Source organism: Octopus sinensis, linkage group LG18 (genome assembly GCF_006345805.1).
Source record: "Octopus sinensis linkage group LG18, ASM634580v1, whole genome shotgun sequence".
Taxonomy (NCBI): domain Eukaryota; kingdom Metazoa; phylum Mollusca; class Cephalopoda; order Octopoda; family Octopodidae; genus Octopus; species Octopus sinensis.
In genome coordinates this window covers 4777762-4797761 of record NC_043014.1, presented here as the reverse complement: position 1 = coordinate 4797761, position 20000 = coordinate 4777762, and the positions used below count along the sequence as shown (strand labels likewise).

At 38.7% G+C, this 20000-nt stretch overlaps 2 protein-coding genes across 2 annotated transcripts in view; both read left to right on the top strand.

Annotated features, from left to right (window-relative positions):
* LOC118767018 (short-chain collagen C4-like) overlaps nucleotides 1–1553 on the top strand; it is a gene marked incomplete at its 5' end in the record, with an annotated part of 12105 nt that extends 10552 nt beyond the window's left edge. The window contains one exon of the mRNA XM_036510924.1: nucleotides 1477–1553. Coding sequence (XP_036366817.1) covers nucleotides 1477–1553 — 77 coding nt within the window. The remainder of the gene's footprint in view (nucleotides 1–1476) is intronic.
* Nucleotides 1554–1664: 111 nt separating this feature from the next.
* LOC118767017 (short-chain collagen C4-like) lies at nucleotides 1665–19817 on the top strand. Its single transcript, XM_036510923.1, has 3 exons — nucleotides 1665–1672; nucleotides 2172–2221; nucleotides 19230–19817. The coding sequence occupies exons 1-3, from the start codon at nucleotides 1665–1667 to the stop codon at nucleotides 19727–19729; spliced, it is 558 nt and encodes a 185-aa protein (XP_036366816.1). The 3' UTR covers nucleotides 19730–19817.
* Nucleotides 19818–20000: the final 183 nt, after the last annotated feature.

Genomic DNA, 20000 nt, shown 5'->3' with positions numbered 1-20000 from the left:
CACATCACAAATAAGAATGTGAGAAGGGGCACTAACAATGCACACTTCAACTAAGTGAAACCTTCACGTTGAAAACTTTCGACTTTTACATAAATACAATCATTTGAACATCCATATAAGTTCTTTATGGCAACCTGTATTTGCCCATTAAACTCACCTTCCTGGTAAACCATCCACAACATGCCTCAGGGCACGTGATCATGTGCCTTTTCGTGGTTTACAGCGTATTCCTCTTGGAAATGCCTCAACGTTTGCTGGAAGATCTATCTTTGAACGACTATCTGATCGGGTGTACTGCGTCCCTGACTGTAATCTTGGGCGCGACAATTTCCCTACATATCTTTCCCTGACATCTAGTGTAGACTTTTCTATAATTAGAACAGACTCTTTGGTCTCTGTTTGAAAAAATTGTGATTTTCACCCCATATTACAATTGCCTTTGTGTGTTTTCCACAGGTCCCATCCACCTAGCATACATGTGTCACTCAGAGAATACCATCTGTATTTAAGGTTTCTAAAATATCAAGCCGAACGTGCTTTTCACCAGCAGCTTTACCACTTTTAAGTGAGTTTAGCTCAAATAAGCGTTCAACCGAAGAAGAACCTGCCGAAAAAAATAATACAATCACGAATCCATTTCGAGGTCCAAGTTCATTCAGGCGGGTCACTCTCAATCTGGATGCAAAAGTCTCCACATATTTCTTTCTGATCCCAGTATCCACTGCGGCTTCCAATTGTATTCTGTAGGTTGCACTGGACTTAACAATTTCTTGTGTTCGGCGGACTGTAGGAATTTTCAGGTTTTTGGACATTTAGGTAGTGACGAGTTGACAATTCCACCCCTTCCTTTTACCCGAACGTTCAGCAAAGAGTGAAAAATGACCGAAATCTATCAGAAAACTCTGTCACCATGTATCTCTATACCAGGCACCCTTATAAATATCCATGTCTTAAAATAATATCTATACCATAGAGGGGAGAGTGTGTATCCTGCACAGAAGGCTGCTATGATCTCTCCATTAAGTTCACTGACGACATTCCTTCCAATCAATCTTTCTCACGGTTATCAGTGCCAAGTTGTGCACTGAAGTCTCCTTGCAGGACAAATGACTTTACCACAAATATATCTAAAGCTGAGGTGAATTTGCTTAGGAAGGATTTGTATTTGACCTCGCTGTTTGCTGCATATACTTACAGCAGCCACAGTGGTCCTTCATATTCAGCCTTAGCTTCAAGAGGTGAACCCTCACACCTAGTAGGTTTCACTCCATAATACAATCCGAAAGCTGGGGATTGAGTGTATCCTAATCCCACCTGTGTAGACATTGTTGGCACCACAGTTGCGTAGTGGAGTTTCAAGCCTATATCCAAGTGTACGCTATCGGAAAAACGAAATTTTGTAGAGGAGACACCGCTTATATCTTACAGGCAGATTATATCTAACAATTTTGACGTTTTAATTCTCAATTATTAAAGGTTGTTCCCTTCTTGATCTGCTTTGGTGTCCTGAGACCGTCAATTATGTGCTCCCACCCCACGCACCCCATATTTAGTTCCAGGCTTCTTGCTGGTTTCACCGGTATTGTGTGGGGTGTGCTATACATTTATCGAACGGACTCCTCTACTCGAGATCCGGATGCGATGTCTTTTAACTAAATCGACAAATGATTCGGTATGGTTGTTATTTTCATATTGTAGTTATGATGGCCTTATTTGAGCCGAGCTCCAAACTGATATTTGTAATTGACCGATGAATATTCGTACCTGGCGAATATTTTATCATTATTCTATTGAGTTTTATCATTATTCTATTGAGAAGTATATATACTCATACCCAAGTTTACGTATCATACATACATCCGTTCCTAGCGGAGACCGATACACATTCTGATATTCTGAGATTTATCTCTCAAATCTTTGACATCAACGTCACCAACAGGCTCAACAGACAAATGTCTTTTTTCTTTCTTTACAATTTATTCTTACTATTTACATCTTTCGTTCTGACTTTCATTCATTCACTCGTTCTTTCTTAACTTCTATATTTCTCTCTTCTCCATCAATTCCTTCCCATCCAACAACCTACTTTGTAAATGATTCCCCAATTCTTTCTTTTAACCTACATTATTTCATTTTAATTTCACAGAACCCGGTCTCGGATCATTGTATACCCGGTGGGGCAGAACAACTTGTCCTCCTTATTCAAACCTTGTATATGACGGTTAGTATACTTTATATTTCTGACCTCTCATTCCCTTTTGATTTCCTCTTGTTCTTTTTTTATACCTCTCATTCTCTCTTTTTGTTGACTCTCTTTCTCTCTCACCCCCTCTCTCACGCACACGCACACACACTCACCCTTTGTCGGGTTGTCTGACATAAACATTCTCAAATCCTTTTATGATACGTCACGTTTCAAACGTCTATACCTGTAGACTATACAGACACTACACAAGACTGCTTACTCCTTTGTAGGTATTTGGTCAAATCAGAATATTATATGTTGTCTACTACGGACCAAGTGAAAAGGATGTTGTCTAACCGCAGAATATAGATATCTCTACGTTAAATTACAGACAGGGGCTGGACTGAAAACCACCATGGCGATCAAGAATTTCAGGCTGACCAGCTTTGGATTGTAGATATCAAATACCGAGGCTGCAAACTGGTGATCAATTGTACTGACTACGGATGGTGGTATTGTACGTGAGTGACCAGAGCTGAAAGTGGTCACTTGACTATCATTAACTAGAGTGCCCAATGATCGTAGGTGTGGACTAAATTGAATAGAGTCTATTTGAATTGATGACAGTGACTGTAAACGATTAATGAAATGAAAGCACAATGTAGAATGAGGACTGGACAAGCCACATACTGTAACTGATGGAAAAAGCTGAGGACTTTATTCATTAAGTAAAATATAGAGAGACTAAATATTAGTGAGAGAACACAACAGAGTACAGAATGCACTTCTATTCTTCTCCGCCTCACCGAAATCGTCCTATCGCTAAAACCTTGCTCTTTTCATGCACCACATCACTTCATTATTTATCCAGTATATCCTTGTAAGGTAATTCCGAAACTTGCGATTCAAAACTGCTGCTAAAAACCGCTTCCCCAATCAACCTAACATTCCTTTAAAATGCTCTGAATCTACTCTCTATAAACCCTACACGTATCCTTTATCGGTCGTCCACTCCACTGTCCATTCATCTTAAGCACTACGCCATCACTGAACCTCACAATTTTTCCTCCCACCTCGTTTCTGTGTATTGCATGAAAAAAAGTCTGTGTGATCATAACGTCTATGTAAGCCTGATTCGTCCGAGTCTAAACGAGAGGTTTAGCCACCGACTCTCGTATGATCGACTAAACAACATTTCATCGACGGTTACCCACCACTTCTCTGCATCTCGTCGTCTCCCGTATTGTCCTACTCAAACCTCCTACAATTTCCACCATCCAAAATATCCCCGTTCACACGTGAACATCTTTTCCATTTCGGATAAACACGAGTGCATGCGTTATAAAATATCTTTCTTTTTCTCCATCAATATATATAATTGGATTTGCATGAAACAAGCGTACCGCATTACATCTGGAGATCATTGATGCTTCTTAGTACTATATATATATATATATATATATATATATATACATATATATATATATATATATATATGTATATATATATATATATATATTTATATATATGTACATATGATGACAAGGCAAATGCACAGATACGTTCTCAAGCATTCAGCAACACACAGCTTACACTTACATAAACACTAACATATATACACCACAATTCGTTCACACACGACTAAACATGACTCCTTTTAAGGGTCAATTTGTAATGAATATTTCCGTTATTTCATATATAATTTTGCTTAACATCTTTTTTACTTGATTTATTCTTACCAATTCTAGGTGTGGCTGGTGGACAACTTTATAGCCATACTGGTGGCGGAAGTAATCTCTTGTGTCTACCTAACGACCCCATTTGGGCCAATTATACGACAGGAGATACAAAAAGTGCTTACATTTATGGCAGTGAATATCAACTGGAATTATACCCAACTAATAAACTCTTTTCTTTTGCTAATGCTGAATCAATTCATGATCACAACGTTCCGTGCGCTGTCTGTTTGACACGACAACCTGCTGTTGTTATGATGTTACCAGCCAGGACAAAGTGTTACGCTGGTTGGACAGCTGAGTATTCGGGATATTTGATGTCCGGTCATTACGGGCATAAAGGCAAACTTGAATATGTGTGTGTGGACTATGCACCAGAAGCTGATCCAGCGGGTTATAGAAACGAAGATGGAGCTCTACTGTATTTCGTTCAGGCTGCTTGTGGTTCATTGCCATGTCCACCGTATGTCAATGTTCGAGAATTAACCTGCATTGTGTGCAGTAAATATTGAATAGAAATTTACATTCGTTTCTATATGAAAATTTATATCGGCGAATCATAAAATAAAATATAATAGAGCAACATATACGTTTCTTGTATTTGTGTTTTGCAATATTTCATCCGACTAATATATGTCGTTAAATAAATTGCTGCTACAAGTTTTCAGAAAATATTCAAAACGAAACAACAGAGACATCATAGAATGTGACAAATAGCTTAACAGAACGATGTAATCCTCAGGGAATGATTCTAGAATACATTGTATGAGGTTCAGTTTATCAAATTTAAATTTTGAAATAAAATGATGATTCGTTTAAATGTGTGTTGTATTCCGTCTTAAAATGAAAACAATCCACAAATGAAACATCCGTACAAATATATCACCCTTTCATGATCAATCTTCAGAAAACACGATAAAAGCTTATAACTAACATCACTAAATCATGATGGGTTAGTAAAAAACAACTCACATACGTATCATTGTAACTACAATCGATGCGATGATAGCTCTGCAATCCAATCGCGGATATTACCAAATAAAGGATATTTGATATCCGCTGAAGAACTACCACAAAATGTTAACTACCTAACTACATGTCAGGTGTTTCACGAAACTCTTTCGACAAGGGTACAAGTACACGTCCCACGATTAACTATTTTCAACCTATATTCAAATATTCCCACTCTTCTACAAAAATCACACACACACAACCTCGCCTCACATTACACACGCAGCCTCTCATCGTTCCCTGAAAACTGATGTGCCAAAATAAAATATGAAACCACCAAGAAATATGAGTAGACTTCAGGAACAGCATCAACCGAATCTACAGCAACACCACAAAACATCGAGTTCAACAAATTATCTCCGTCTGTAACATAAAACTTTCAAACTCGCAGAAGAGGAACTTGCTTCGAGATACATGCATACAATAACTGTAACACACATAAACGACTTAGTAAAGAAAGGAACACCACTTATAAAATATACATTAGGTGGAATCAGTGCAACATGTTGAGTCTTTCACACTCTACCCAGCATGATTGCTCCTTGTATATGGGAGTTTGTAGAATGGCTGCCAAATAAACGAAGGTATCCGTGGAAAGAGGGATTTGTGGGTGGCAGCACGTTTTTTGTCCGATTAATTGCGTGCCATATGAATGCTCGATTGTGAAAAAGCTAGAGAAAAAGAATAATAATTATGTAATATGAAAGCACGAAATGCAAATTGACAAATGAATATATGGAAACATTCAACATGGTGTTTCCAGTGAACAGTATTAGCGCTCAGTGTTAGGCATAAGCAATTTTCAGGTTCGTTAAAATGTGCTAATGGCATATTTCAAACTCTAAACGCAAATTCAGTGCAGAAAGCGGCAAAAACAGCATATCAGTCCAGTGCTGCTCCCTATCGGGTTCCAGTTCAGTCGTTATCAAAAGAAAATACCGAAGAGGGGAATATCTGGACAAACTTAAAGCCATAGCTTTAACTTAAACATAGTCAACAACAACGAGTAAGTGACGCCATTAGAGCGCCAGGCTGGAGTATGTCGTGAGTTACCTCCCTTCGGTATTTCTCTTTCATAAATTCTTCGCTAGAGGAGTTGACTTCAACCTTGTGCCCCAACAGTAACTGCGGTCGCTCGTGAGTGCCCGCATTTCCCCTGCATATTTGTGTGCGTGTGTGTGTGTGCGTGTGTCAATGTGTGTGTGTATGTTTGTGTCTGTGTGTGTATGTTAGTGTGTGTGTGTGTGTCAGTTTGTGTGTGTGTGTGTTTGTATATGTGTGTGTGTGTGTTTGTATGTGTGTGTGTGCCAGTGTGCGTGTATGTATTTGTTGGATAACTATCCGGAGATAAAATATTCCCTATCAACGAAATCTGCAGTATTTCATGAACAACTGATGAAATTTTTCAGAAAACTTTTCAAAAATTTTGATCAAAATTTCAAAAAAGTTTTTTTAAATTTTGATCAAAATTTCCAAAAAAGTTTTTTAAAATTTTGATCAAAATTTTCAAAAAACTTTCCATAATTTTGATGAAAATTTTCAAAAGAGTTTTTTAAAATTTTGATGAAGAGCTAGTAGAAACGTTACCACGCCGGCCGAAATGCTTAGTGGTATTTCGTCTGCGGTTACGTTCTGTGTTCAAATTCCGCTGAGGTCGACTTTGCCTTTCATCATTTCGCGGTCGATAAATTAAGTACCAGTGAAACACTCGGGTTGATATAATCGACTTAATCCGCTTGTCTGTCCTTGTTTGTCCTCTGTGTGTTTAGCCCCTTGTGGGTAGTAAAGAAATAGATAGATTTTAAAGCAATCTTACATGGACTTCCAACTGTCAAATTAACTACTGTTGGGAACCACTGATTTGGGCACTTGTAAATCCAATATTAAAATTGACTTCGATATGAATCGAATCTTCGTTATATCTCAGAGGCAATGTGTCTGAAAATGAAAGAAAGAAAAAAATGAAGAAAAAGAACGGAGAAATGACTGCAAAAAAAGAATTCTTTGGATTGGGCAGACGTCGGAGGTAAACACAGCCACCACCAGCAAAACCATGACCGCCACCACAACCATTACCAGCACCAGCACTACTACCACCACTACCATGACCACCACCACAACTACAACCATTGCCACCACCACCACCACTACTATCTCAAACAACAACACCACCACCACCAACATCAACAACAAAAGCCTTCATTGTATTGCCGAAGGTAAAAGAGAAGACATGTCAGCAATATCAAAGTCCCCCACCCCACCCCCCGACCCCAGCACCAGAGATTGAGGTTTACGAAAGATCCTGTATTAAAATCTAAGTGGAAACCCTTCTTCTTCCCGACATGTTGCTGCTATTTCAAAATGCCTCGGCCAGACTCACGCAAACAACGCCGGGTTCCTAATTCTAGAGAGAATCGGTCGTATTTAATGTATTTCGTTGTGTTGGTTGTTATTGACGTTGTTGTTGTTGTTGTTAATGTTGTTGTTGTCCAGCCCTCACGAAAGCCTAATCGAGCAAGTCTATGATCGAAGACATCCAGTCGTGACCAACCCATCTTTTATTCAGTAACGTTTATATAAAAATAACAGCCAAAAGGTTTGTTGGCTGGTTGGCAGGTTGGCTGGTTGGTGGTGGATCGGTTGGTCATGACTGGTTTGTCGGTTGGTTGCTGGCTGGCTGGTTGGTCTGTGGGTCACCTGGTTGGCTGGTTTGTCGGTTGGTAGGGGATCGGCTGGTTGGTTGGTTTGTCGGTTGGTTGCTGGTTGGCTGGTTTGTCGGTTGGTTGCTGGCTGGCTGGTTGGTCGGTGGGTCACCTGGTTGGCTGGTTTGTCGGTTGGTGGTGGATCGGTTGGTCATGACTGGTTTGTCGGTTGGTTGCTGGCTGGCTGGTTGGTCGGTGGGTCACCTGGTTGGCTGGTTTGTCGGTTGGTGGTGGATCGGTTGGTCATGACTGGTTTGTCGGTTGGTTGCTGGCTGGCTGGTTGGTCGGTGGGTCACCTGGTTGGCTGGTTTGTCGGTTGGTAGTGGATCGGCTGGTTGGTTGGTTTGTCGGTTGGTTGCTGGTTGGCTGGTTCGTCGGTGGGTCACCTGGTTGGCTGGTTTGTCGGTTGGTCGTGGATCGACCGGTTGGTTTGTGTCATGCGCGGGGACATAGAAATAATCGGACTGAATACCAGATCGGGCGGTTAAACCATTGGGAGTGGAGGACTCCTAGACTTTGTTAGGGCATCCTTCTAGGAGAAGGTAACTCAGGTAACTGGGATAACTCCGATATAAACCTGCGGCTCAGTGGTTACCGATAATGTTGACTTGTTCTTCTTTTCGGATTATGGCTGCTTTTAATTAGTGACTGGGATTGACACAGTGCACAGCCTTTCCTCACTATAAAAAAAATCTTCATGCACAGGCATTGCAAGATAACGACGTTGATTAACCTTCGTGCAATGCCCATACTCGATAACGAGGGGGCAGCCACCAAGTATGTATTTATGAATGGATGGATGGATGGATGGATGTAAGTATGTATGCATGTATGTATGGATGTAAGTATGTATGTATGTATATATGTATGTATGTATGTATGTGTATATGGGTCTATCGATATATACATGCTTACATTCAAACATACATGCATGTATACATGTATACATACATACTTGTATGTATAAATATATGCATACATGTATGTATGTATGTATGTACGTATGTATGTGTGTGTATGTATGTATGTTTGTATGTATGTATGTGTGTATGTATGTGTGTATGTATGTATATATATATGTGTGTGATTGTAAGTATATATGTATGTATGGGGGTATATATGTATGTATATACGTGAGTGTGTATGTATGCATGTATGTATGTATACCTGTATGTATGTGTGCATGTATGTATGTATATATGTATGTATGTAAATATGTATGTATAAATATATGCATACATGTATGAATGTATGTATATATGTATGTATGTATGTATGTATATGTGTATGTATATACGTGAGTGTGTATGTATGCATGCCTGCATGTATGTATGTATGTATGTATATATGTATGTATGTGTGTATGTATGTGTGTATGTATGTATGTATGTATGTATGTATATATGTATGTACGGGTGGGTGGGAATTGGTAGGTTTTGATTTTGATATTCACATAAAACTTTTCTAATCCGATTAACGCTTGTTGTGAAGAATCCAATCCGAACAGCGGACTTCATTAGATTAAGTGCTGCGATTACTGTGTGGGTTGAACGAAATACTTCCCACGCTGAATATTAAAACAGTGTGTGAGTGTGTGTGTGTGTGTGTGTTTCGGTGTGTGTGTGTGTGTGTGTGTGTCAGTGTATGTGTGCGTGTGGGAGTGTGTGTGTGTGTGTCAGTGTATGTGTCAGTGTATGTGTGTGTGTAAGTGTATGTGTGTGTGTCAGTGTATGTGCGTGTGTGTGTCAGCGTGTGTGTGTGTGTCAGTGTGTGTGTGTGTGTCAGTGTGTGTGTGTCAATGTGTAAGTCTGTGCGTGAGTGTGTGTGTGTGTGTAAGACAATGTATCTGTGTGTGTGTGTCAGTGTGTGTGTCAGTGTGTGTTGGTGTGTGTGGGTGTGTGTTGGTGTGTGTGTATGTCAGTATGTGTGTGTGTGTTAGTGTGTGTGCGTGTGTGTGTCTGTGTGTCAGTGTGTGTAGGTGTGTGTGTGTTGGTGTTCGTGTCAGTGTGTGCTTGTGTGTGCGTGTCAGTGTGTGTGTGTCAGTGTCTGTGTGTGTGTCCGTCCGTGTGTGTTTGCGTGTCAGTGTGTGTGTATGCGTGTGTGTCTGTGTATTTGTTGGTTGAACGAAATACTTCCCACACTGAATATTAAAACAGTTTCCCAAGAATAAACAAATAAAATTAAATAACAACATTAGTAAATAAATATATCATAATATATCCAGAAACAGGAATCATTTCACTTTACACGAGACTCTCATTCATCAAAATATATTGCTAATTATTGTGTGACAATATCAAACCATCTCTTTCCAATAATTAAACCTGTCAGAGAAGTTCACACCCGCTTTTACAGTTCCACCAATCGCATTGGTTCATAAATTTACGATAAGATCTATGCCAGAGCTGGGTTGTTGTGCGCTCAATAAATACGTGGAATTCAGTTACAGGTCTTCAGCTTAAACCTCGCATCTCGATCTTTTGTTGAAGCCACACGAAGTATCACGTACGACCGACAACTGTCACCAGAATGGATTTCGCACAACTGTCCAGGAATATTTCGCAGCGTTATTCCATTTCTTCTCTCATAGCTTTTGGGGTTCTTCTCGTTCTGACGATCGTGATTCTTCATCAAGATTCAAGAATAGGAAAAATGGAGGAGAAATCGAAAACGGTAAGTCATGGATTTTGTGTTAATATATGTATGTCTTTATGTATTTATATATGCATGTATGTATGTATACATTTACGTATGTATGTATTAATATGTGGATGTATGTACGTACCGATGGATGGATGTAAAGATGTATGCATGAATCACGTACATATGTTCCTATGGAGCACACACGCACACATAAGATCACACACGTAATCACACACGAACACACAGGCGCACACACTTAAGCCTACATATACATACATATACATATATTTGTATATATAATATACATATATATGTATATCTAAATATACATATATAAGAATATATTTGTGTGTGAACATATATAGATATATATATACAAGCAAATATATGCGTGTGTGTATCTATCACTGTATTTCTCTGTCTATCTCTCTCTCCCTCTCTCTCCATTTATCTATATATATATATATGTATGTGTGTGTGTGTGTGTGTGTGTGTGTGTGTTTATATATAGATATATTCTTTTACCCGTTTCAGTCATTTGACTGCGGCCATGCTAGAGCACAGCGTTTAGTAGAACAAAGTGACTTCAGGAATTATTCTTTGTAAGCCCATTGCTCATTCTATCGTTATCTCTAGCCGAACCGCTATGTAACGGGGACGTAAATACACCGACATCAGTTGAGAATCGATAGTGGTGCGACAATATCAGACACATATATAAAACATAGATACATACACACTACGTGTGCTATACACACAAACACACACATACATCTATATATATATATATATATATATATATACATATCATACATACATGCACACATATATAGTTACGTATGTATGTACATACATATCTATCTATCAATCTATTTATCTACTTATCTATCTATCTATCTCTATCTATCTATCTATCTATCTATCTATCTATCTATCTATCTATCTTTCTATCTATCTATATATATATATATATATATATATATATATATATATATATATATATATATATATATATATATATATATATATACATATATAAACACACATCCCAAGGAAACACAAAGAAGGGTGGAATTGTACTCCTGTCCGATCGCTCTTTCACCAGACATAATCCTGGAGAGGGAAATAAATGCGTAATGAAAAAAATCTAATGGTGGGGTTGTAGCATGGCCATGCCCTGTCGCTGCAACGTTTAGCCGTATTAATATTAGTGTTAAATATTATATCTAGATGTACACTTGCGCACACGCACAGAAACAGACACATACACACACACGCACACATAGGAATACGTACATATTTACACACATTTATCTATTTCTCTCCATCAGGAACGGAAGTGAGGCGAGTTTTTTTGAATCTTTTCTTTCCAACTGAAAATAAAACGTGCGAGTGCCAATGTAGATCGGTGAATTTCGTAATGTTTGACTGTAATTCACGTTGGTTTTTATATATGACAATATGTAAGAACGAATGTAAATACATACACACAGACACACGGACAAACACACGCACAAATAAACACAAACACACACACATACGCACGCACACAGACACACGTGATCAATTGTACACGAACAATCACACTATACAGTGTATGTCCACTCACATATATGTGTACGTTTGTGTGTGTATGCGTATAAGTAGATACGTCGGTTTGTGATATTTATGGTGTGTATGCTTATGTGTACGTGTATACCTATATATTGATATGTATTTATATATATATATATATATATATATACGGACACACAGCCGTGTGTGCGTGCGCGTATTGACATGAGTACGGGATTCTTTACATACGTTCTTATACACATCCTTTAATATCTTATACCTAGACCTAGAGGCGTGGGCATATACGTGTGTGTATGTAGTGATGGGCGCGCGTATATACATGTGAGCGTGTACGCGTATAATGTCCGCGTATACATGCGGATATTCTGTTGTATGCATGTGTGTGTGCGCGCGTGCGTGTGGGTGCGTGTGTGTTTATATACGTGTTTACACGCGAGTGCGTGTGTATGCTTATAGCCTTGGATGCGTATATGTACGCGTGTATGTGGGTGTATGTATCCATGATGATATGTATGTACTAGAAGTCCATTTAATTCAAGGAACCAGATTAAATGCTCATCAGCTCTGATTTACAACGCATTAGGTCCCCAGACGAAACTGTTGATTTACTGACAATTCTACAACTAAATTTTATCAATCTCCTGACCACCATGCTTGGTCTGTAACCTCTATACATCCCTTATCTTTACATTCTTTTACACTTTTATCATGCTTTTATCAGGTTTTTTTTACTTTTATTTCTATTTCTATTTTTACTTTATAACCTTATGCCTTTACAGTTATTTATATTTCTTTATATTTCTTTATTCCCCCTTTACATCTCCTTACAACTCTTTATATCTTTATCCTCTACATTTTTATATTATTCTATACTTACACTTTTTATACATTTTTTATCCCTCGTCCCGAACTCTCGCCCCTCCATCTTCACCTCTATATATGCATTTATTTATTTACATTACCTCAACATCCGATTTTCCTCATTCTACATTGAGAGAAGAAAGAGATGGACGCTTCAATTCTATGCTGCTGCCGCATTATGTCGTACGTGAATGAGAGGATTTGCATCCCCAACCAAGAATATTTGATGTAACACATGTCCTTGTGGAACCTGTTGTGCGCGGCTGAAGAAGGCCACAGACATACATTATGCATTGTTATAAATCTGTCTAATAAAGGCCCGAAACATATGTACCACTGAATCCTTCGCATCATGCTTTTATTTTATTTTGATCAATTTATATATATATATATATATATATATATATATATATACATATATATATATATACATATATATATATATATATATATATATATATATATATATATATATATATAAATATATATGTCTGTGTCGAGGTGAAGTGGCCCAGGGTTTAGGGTCGCGGACTCACGGTTGTAGGATCGAGATTTCGATTCCCAGACTGGGAGTTGTGTGTGTTTAAAGCTCCACGATCACTGCTGTACTCTTTCGCTATAACTTTCTCCCTTTCTTCTGTTGGCCTGCTCGCTTAGCCAACGGGATGGCGTCATTTGAAGGCTAAAAGAATGCGAAGCGCATTGTGACCAGCGATGTGTAGCAACAACTGATAGCCTGGTCGGTCACGGTGATCACGGAGATATATATATGTATCATACGCACACAATACACGCACACACACATACACACGTACATACACACACACCAGCACAGATGTCCACATATACCTTTAACGAACAATACTCATACAGATACGCACACACTTATACACACATGGGCACAGACACACACGCGCATACGCGCACTTAAGCGCACACGCGCACGCAAGCACACGCGCGCACATTACTCAAAAACAACTCCAAAAACCCACACACACGGACACACACACACTACAAACAAAACACACACACGATACATATACATACACGCACACACACACATACATCAAACTAGCAGTACCTATTACTTGATCTGTGGTAGAGACAAAATGAGCCACGCCAAATTCCTTCTTCCTTGACCTTAACACTACTAACACTACAACACGCAAAGATTAACAGCCACAACCACACACACACACACACGTGTCATCATTGCACACATACACACAGACACACAGACGCACACGCAGACCTCCGCGCACGCTCTTATCCATACTTACACACACATTCCTCCTCCACTACCACTCTACTGTCTTTGAAAGAACTGTTCTTCACCCAGTTCCTTCCGTCATTCAAAATGTGTCCGCGTGTGTACCGTTGGCGATTTTTTTCCCTCTGTCTTCCCTCCTCTGGATCTTTCATTCTCATAAACCTTAAACCCTCCTTCTTTCCTTCCTCGTCCAATAATACTATATTTGTTCCACGTCCTCGCGTTGTTTTTTGAGCTTTCTTGTATGGATTAAATTTAACTATATATATAAATATGTGTATATATATATATGTATATATATATGTGTATATATATATATGTATATATATATGTGTGTAGAGATATGTGTGTGTATATATGTGTGTGTGTGTACTAGCAGACATACCCGGCATTGCTGGGGATTAAAATGGCAAAGTTGGTATATAATATATTCGAGTCATTTTGAAACAGGTGATATGGGAAAGTGCAACATTGACAACAAAACAGTTGTAGAGTAAATGCTGGGCTAATTCGACTAAGCAACATGCTATGCGTCCGTTTGGAGTGTTTCAGGCCCTAACCTGTCATGCAAAATTGGAGGTGGGGTTTGTGTGATTTTTTGAACGCACCGAAATGCTGTCAGTGGATATATTCTCCTTTGCAGCAGTGTGCGCTGTGTCTAACACGGCCCATCATCGGAAATTTTGACACCACACGTCAGGTTTGTTGTCCTACATCACTCATAGAGCAAAGTTGGAGGAACTGTGGTTGTTCATTCGCGGTTACCAGGGAACCAATGAGGGGATAGACTTGCCCTTGATCTTTGACGTCGGCGTAAATTCATGTTTATCTATCTTCTTAGATTCACCATACGATGTCATTTGAAATGCAGAATTATATTCTCTGATATTCTTCAGAAAATCGTTTGACTGGATTGAAGCGCCTTCTAGGCGATTCCTAAGGGGTTGAGAAGGTATTGTTGGCAATGATTCCTGCCCGAATATGTTGTCATCCATTGTATTGTTTTAAGTTCTCAACGATAATAAATACCCTGAAGTTCTATTTATATGATGCTATTTCTATTTTTTCAAAGAACCGTTTCATCTCCAAGAAATCTCTCGACGATAAACCTGATGACACACCAAGTAAGAACTAATTTTATAGCTAAAGTCTTTTACCCGTGTCTCCTTAACCAATGATTTTTAATTTCACCAACTTTGAATTAGTTCCACATTACTATCCATATGTCCACAATAATATATACTAAGACACTTGCCTGAATTTATTTCAAAATATATTCTACTTTACAATAATTTCCTAAATAAAATATTACTCTAATATATTATGCCATTTATTGTGTGTATATGAGTATATATGCAGTGCTACGTCGATAATTGTGCCAAGACCTCTTCATCTGAGAATCAAATGCCCGAGCTGGCGCTTCACTGCGTTTATATCTACAATTCTGCCTTCTGTCCACTCTTGTGCTTCCAATCATTCGTGAATAAAAACCCGAACTAATGATGTTCCACTTTCCTACAAATTGCGTATTTGTCAATCCTGCCTTGGGGTACTCGGCAGCCAACCCATTCAGTGCATGTTGTTGGTGACCATCAGACGAATCAGGTAGCAGCATGTCGTCTACAAATAACAGACGACCGATCACGTAGAGATGAATTGGGTAACCTCTACCACAATGGTTGCGCATATTCAACCAGATCACAAAAAAGAATGTGAGAAGGGGCACTATCAATGCACACTTGAATTAAGTGAAACCTTCACGTCGTAAACTTTCGACTTTTACATAAATACAATCATTTGAACATCCATATAAGTACATTATGGCAACCAGTTTTTGCCCATTAAACTCACCTTCCTGGTAAACAATCCGGAACATGCCCCAGGGCACATTATTCCGTGGTTTACAGCGTATAAACCTTAGAAATATTTCAATGTTTGCTGGAAGATCTGTCTTTGAACGACTCTCTGGTTGGGTGTACTGCGTCCCGGACAGTAATCTTGGGCACGACATTTTCCCTACTTATCGTTTCCTGACATCTAGTGTAGACTTTTCTATAATTAGAACACAATCTTTGGTCTCTGTTTGAGAAAATTGTGATTGGCACCCCATATTACCATTGCCTTGGTGTTTTTTCCAGAGGTCCCATCCACATAGCATACATGGGTCACTCAGAGAATACAATCTGTATTTAAAGTTTCTAAAATATCAAGCCGGACGTGCTTTTCACCAGCAGCTTTACCACTTTTAAGTGAGTTTAGCTCAAATAAGCCTTCAACCGAAGAAGAACCTGCCGAAAAAAATTATACAATCACGAATCCATTTCGATGTCCAACTTCATTCAGGATGGTCACTCTCAATTTGGATGCAAAAGTCTCCACATTTTATATTCTGATCCCAGCATCCACTGCGGCTTCCAATTGTATTCTGTAGGTTGCACTGGACTTAACAATTTCTAGTGTTCGGCAGACTGGTGGAATTTTCAGGCTTTCAGACATTTAGGTAGTGACGAGTTGAAAACTCCACCCCTTCCTTTTACTCGAACGTTCAGCAAAGAGTGAAAGATGACCAAACTCTATCAAAAACATCTGTCACCATGTATTTCTATACCAGGTACCCTTATAAATATCCCTGTCTTAAAATAATATCTATACCATAGAGTGGAGAGTGTGTATCCTGCACAGAAGGATGCTATAACCTCTCCATTAATTTCACTGACGACATTCCTTCCAATCAATCCTTCTCACGGTTATCAATGCCAAGGTGTGCACTGAAGTCTCCTGGCAGGACAAATGACTTTACCCCAAATATATCTAAAGCTGAGGTGAATTTGCTTATGAAGGATTTGGATTTGACCTCGCTGTTTGCTGCATATACTTACAGCAGCCACAGTGGTCCTTCATATTCAGCCTTAGCTTCAAGAGGTGAACCCTCACACCTAGTCGGTTTCACTCCATAATACAATCCGAAAGCTTGGGATTGAAAGTATCCTAATCCCACCTGTGCAGACATTGTTGGCACCACAGTTGCGTAGTGGAGTTTCAAGCCTATATCCAAGTGTACGCTATCGGAAAAACGAAATTTTGTAGAGGAGACACCGATTATATCTTACAGGCAGATTATATCTAACAATTTTGACGTTTTAATTCTCAATTATTAAAGGTTGTTCCCTTCTTGATCTGCTTCGGTTTCCTGAGACCGTCAATTTTGTGCTCCCACCGCACGCACCCCAGATTAATTTGCAGACTTCTGCTGGTCACACTGGCATTGGGTGGGTTGTGCTATACATTTATCGAACGGACTCCTCTACTCGACGTCCGGATGCGATGTCTTTTAACTAAATCGATAAATGATGGGGTATGGTTGTTATTTTCATATTGTAGTTATGACGGCCTTATTTGCGCCGAGCTCCAACTGATATTTGTAATTGACCGATGAATATTCGCACCTGGCGAATATTCTATCATTATTCTATTGAGTTTTATCATTATTCTATTGAGAAGTATATATACTCATACCCAAGATTACGTATCATACATCTATCCGTTCATAGCGGAGACCGATACACATTCTGATATTCTGAGATTAATCTCTCAAATCTTTGACATCAACGTCACCAACTGGCTCAACAGACAAATGTCTTTTTTCGTTCTTTACAATTTATTCTTATTATTTACATCTTTCGTTCTGACTTTCATTCATTCACTCGTTCTTTCTTCAATTCTATATTTCTCTCTTCTCCATCAATTCCTTCCCATCCAACATCCTACTTTGTATATGATCCCCCAATTCTTTCTTTTAACCTACATTATTTCATTTTAATTTCGCAGAATCCGGTCTCGGATCATTGTATACCCGGTGGGGCAGAACAACTTGTCCTCCCTATTCAAACCTTGTATATGACGGTTAGTATACTTTATATTTCTCACCTCTCATACTCATTTTGTTTTTTTCTTGTTCTCTTCTTATACCTCTCATTCTCTCTTTATGTTGCCTCTCTTTCTCTCTAACCCTCTCTCTCACGCACATGCACACACACTCACCCTTTGTCGGGTTGTCTGACATAAACATTCTCAAATCCTCTTATGATATGTCACGTTTCAAACGTCTATACCTGTAGACTATACAAACACTACACAAGACTGCTTACTCCTTTGTAGGTATTTGGTCAAATCAGAATATTATATGTTGTCTACTACGGAACATGTGAAAAGGATGTTGTCTAACCACAGAATATAGATATCTCTACGTTAAATTACAGACAGGGGCTGGACTGAAAACCACCATGGCGATCAAGAATTTCAGGCTGACCAGCTTTGGATTGTAGATATCAAATACCGAGGCTGCTAACTGGTGATCAATTGTACTGGCTACGGATGGTGGTATTGTACGTGAGTGACCAGAGCTGAATAGTGGCCACTTGACTATCATTAACTAGAGTGCCCAGTGATCGTAGGTGTGGGCTAAATTGAAAAGAGACTATTAGAATTGATGACAGTGACTGTAAACGATTAGTGAAATGAAAGCACAATGTAGAATGAGGACTGGACAAGCCACATACTGTAACTGATGGAAAAAGCTAAGGACTGTATTCATTAAGTAAAATATAGATTGACTAAATATTAGTAAGCGAACACAACAGAGTACAGAATGCACTTCTATTCTTCTCCGCCTCACCGAAATCATCCTATCACTAAAACCTTGCTCTTTTCATGCACCACATCACCTCATTACTTATCCAGTATATCTTTGTAATGTAATTCCGAAACTTCCAATTCAAAACTGCTGCTTCCAACGGCTTCCCTAAAAAATCTTTCTTTTTCTCCATCTGGTGGCATCCACCGAAAAACACCTACCCCATGCATACATAATAATCCACGTCGTAACCACAAATAGGTACCCGTATACACAAAACATATATATATATAAATGGAGTTGTATGAAACAATCGCACCGCATTATCTCTGGATATCCTTGTTGCTTATTACGATATATATATATATATATATATATATATATATATATATATATATACATATGATGAGAAGGCAAATGCACAGCTACGATCTCGTACATAGCTCAACACACTGCTTACACTCACATAAACACTAATATATACACCACAATTCGTCCACACGTTAGTAAACATGACTTCTTTTAAATGAAAAATTGTAATGAATGTTTCCGTTAATTCATATATAATTTTGCTTAATATCTTTTTTACTTGATTTGTTCTTACCAATTGTAGGTGTGGTTGGTGGACAAAAGTATGACCAGACAGGTGGCGGAAGTAATCTCTTGTGCCTACCTAACGACCCCATTTGGGCCAATTGTACGACAGAAGTTGAAAAAGGTGGTTACATTTATGGCAGTGAATATCAACTACAGTTTTACCCAACTAATAAAATCTTTTCTTTTGCTAACGCTGAATCAATTCATGATCACAACGTTCCGTGCGCTGTCTGTTTGACACGACAACCTGCTGTTGCTATGATGTTACCAGCCAGGACACAGTGTTTCCCTGGTTGGACAGCTGAGTATTCGGGTTATTTAATGACAGAGCGTCATAATCATAAGGCCAGACATGAATATGTGTGTGTGGATTATGCACCAGAAGCTGATCCAGCGGGTTACAGAAACGAAGATGGAGCTCTACTGTATTTCGTTCAGGCTGCTTGTGGTTCATTGCCATGTCCACCGTATGTCAATGGTCGAGAATTAACCTGCGTTGTGTGCAGTAAATACTGAATCGAATTTACATTCGTTTCTATATGAAAATTTATGTCGGCGAATCATAAAATATAATATAATAAAGCAACATATACGTTTCTTGTAATTGTGTTTCGCAGTATTGTATCCGACTAATATATGTCGTTTAATAAATTGCTGCTACAAGTTTTCAGAAAATATTCAAAACGAAACAACAGAGACGTCATAGAATGTGACAAATAGCTTAACAAAACGATGTAATCCTCAGGGAATGATTCTAGAATACATTGTATGAGGTTCAGTTTATCAA

Bases quoted from the DNA above. Each gene is read 5' to 3' on its own strand.
- LOC118767017 (XM_036510923.1), top strand. The intron at 2,222-19,229 runs GTTAGTATACTT...TACCAATTGTAG, and splicing joins TTCAAACCTTGTATATGACG to GTGTGGTTGGTGGACAAAAG.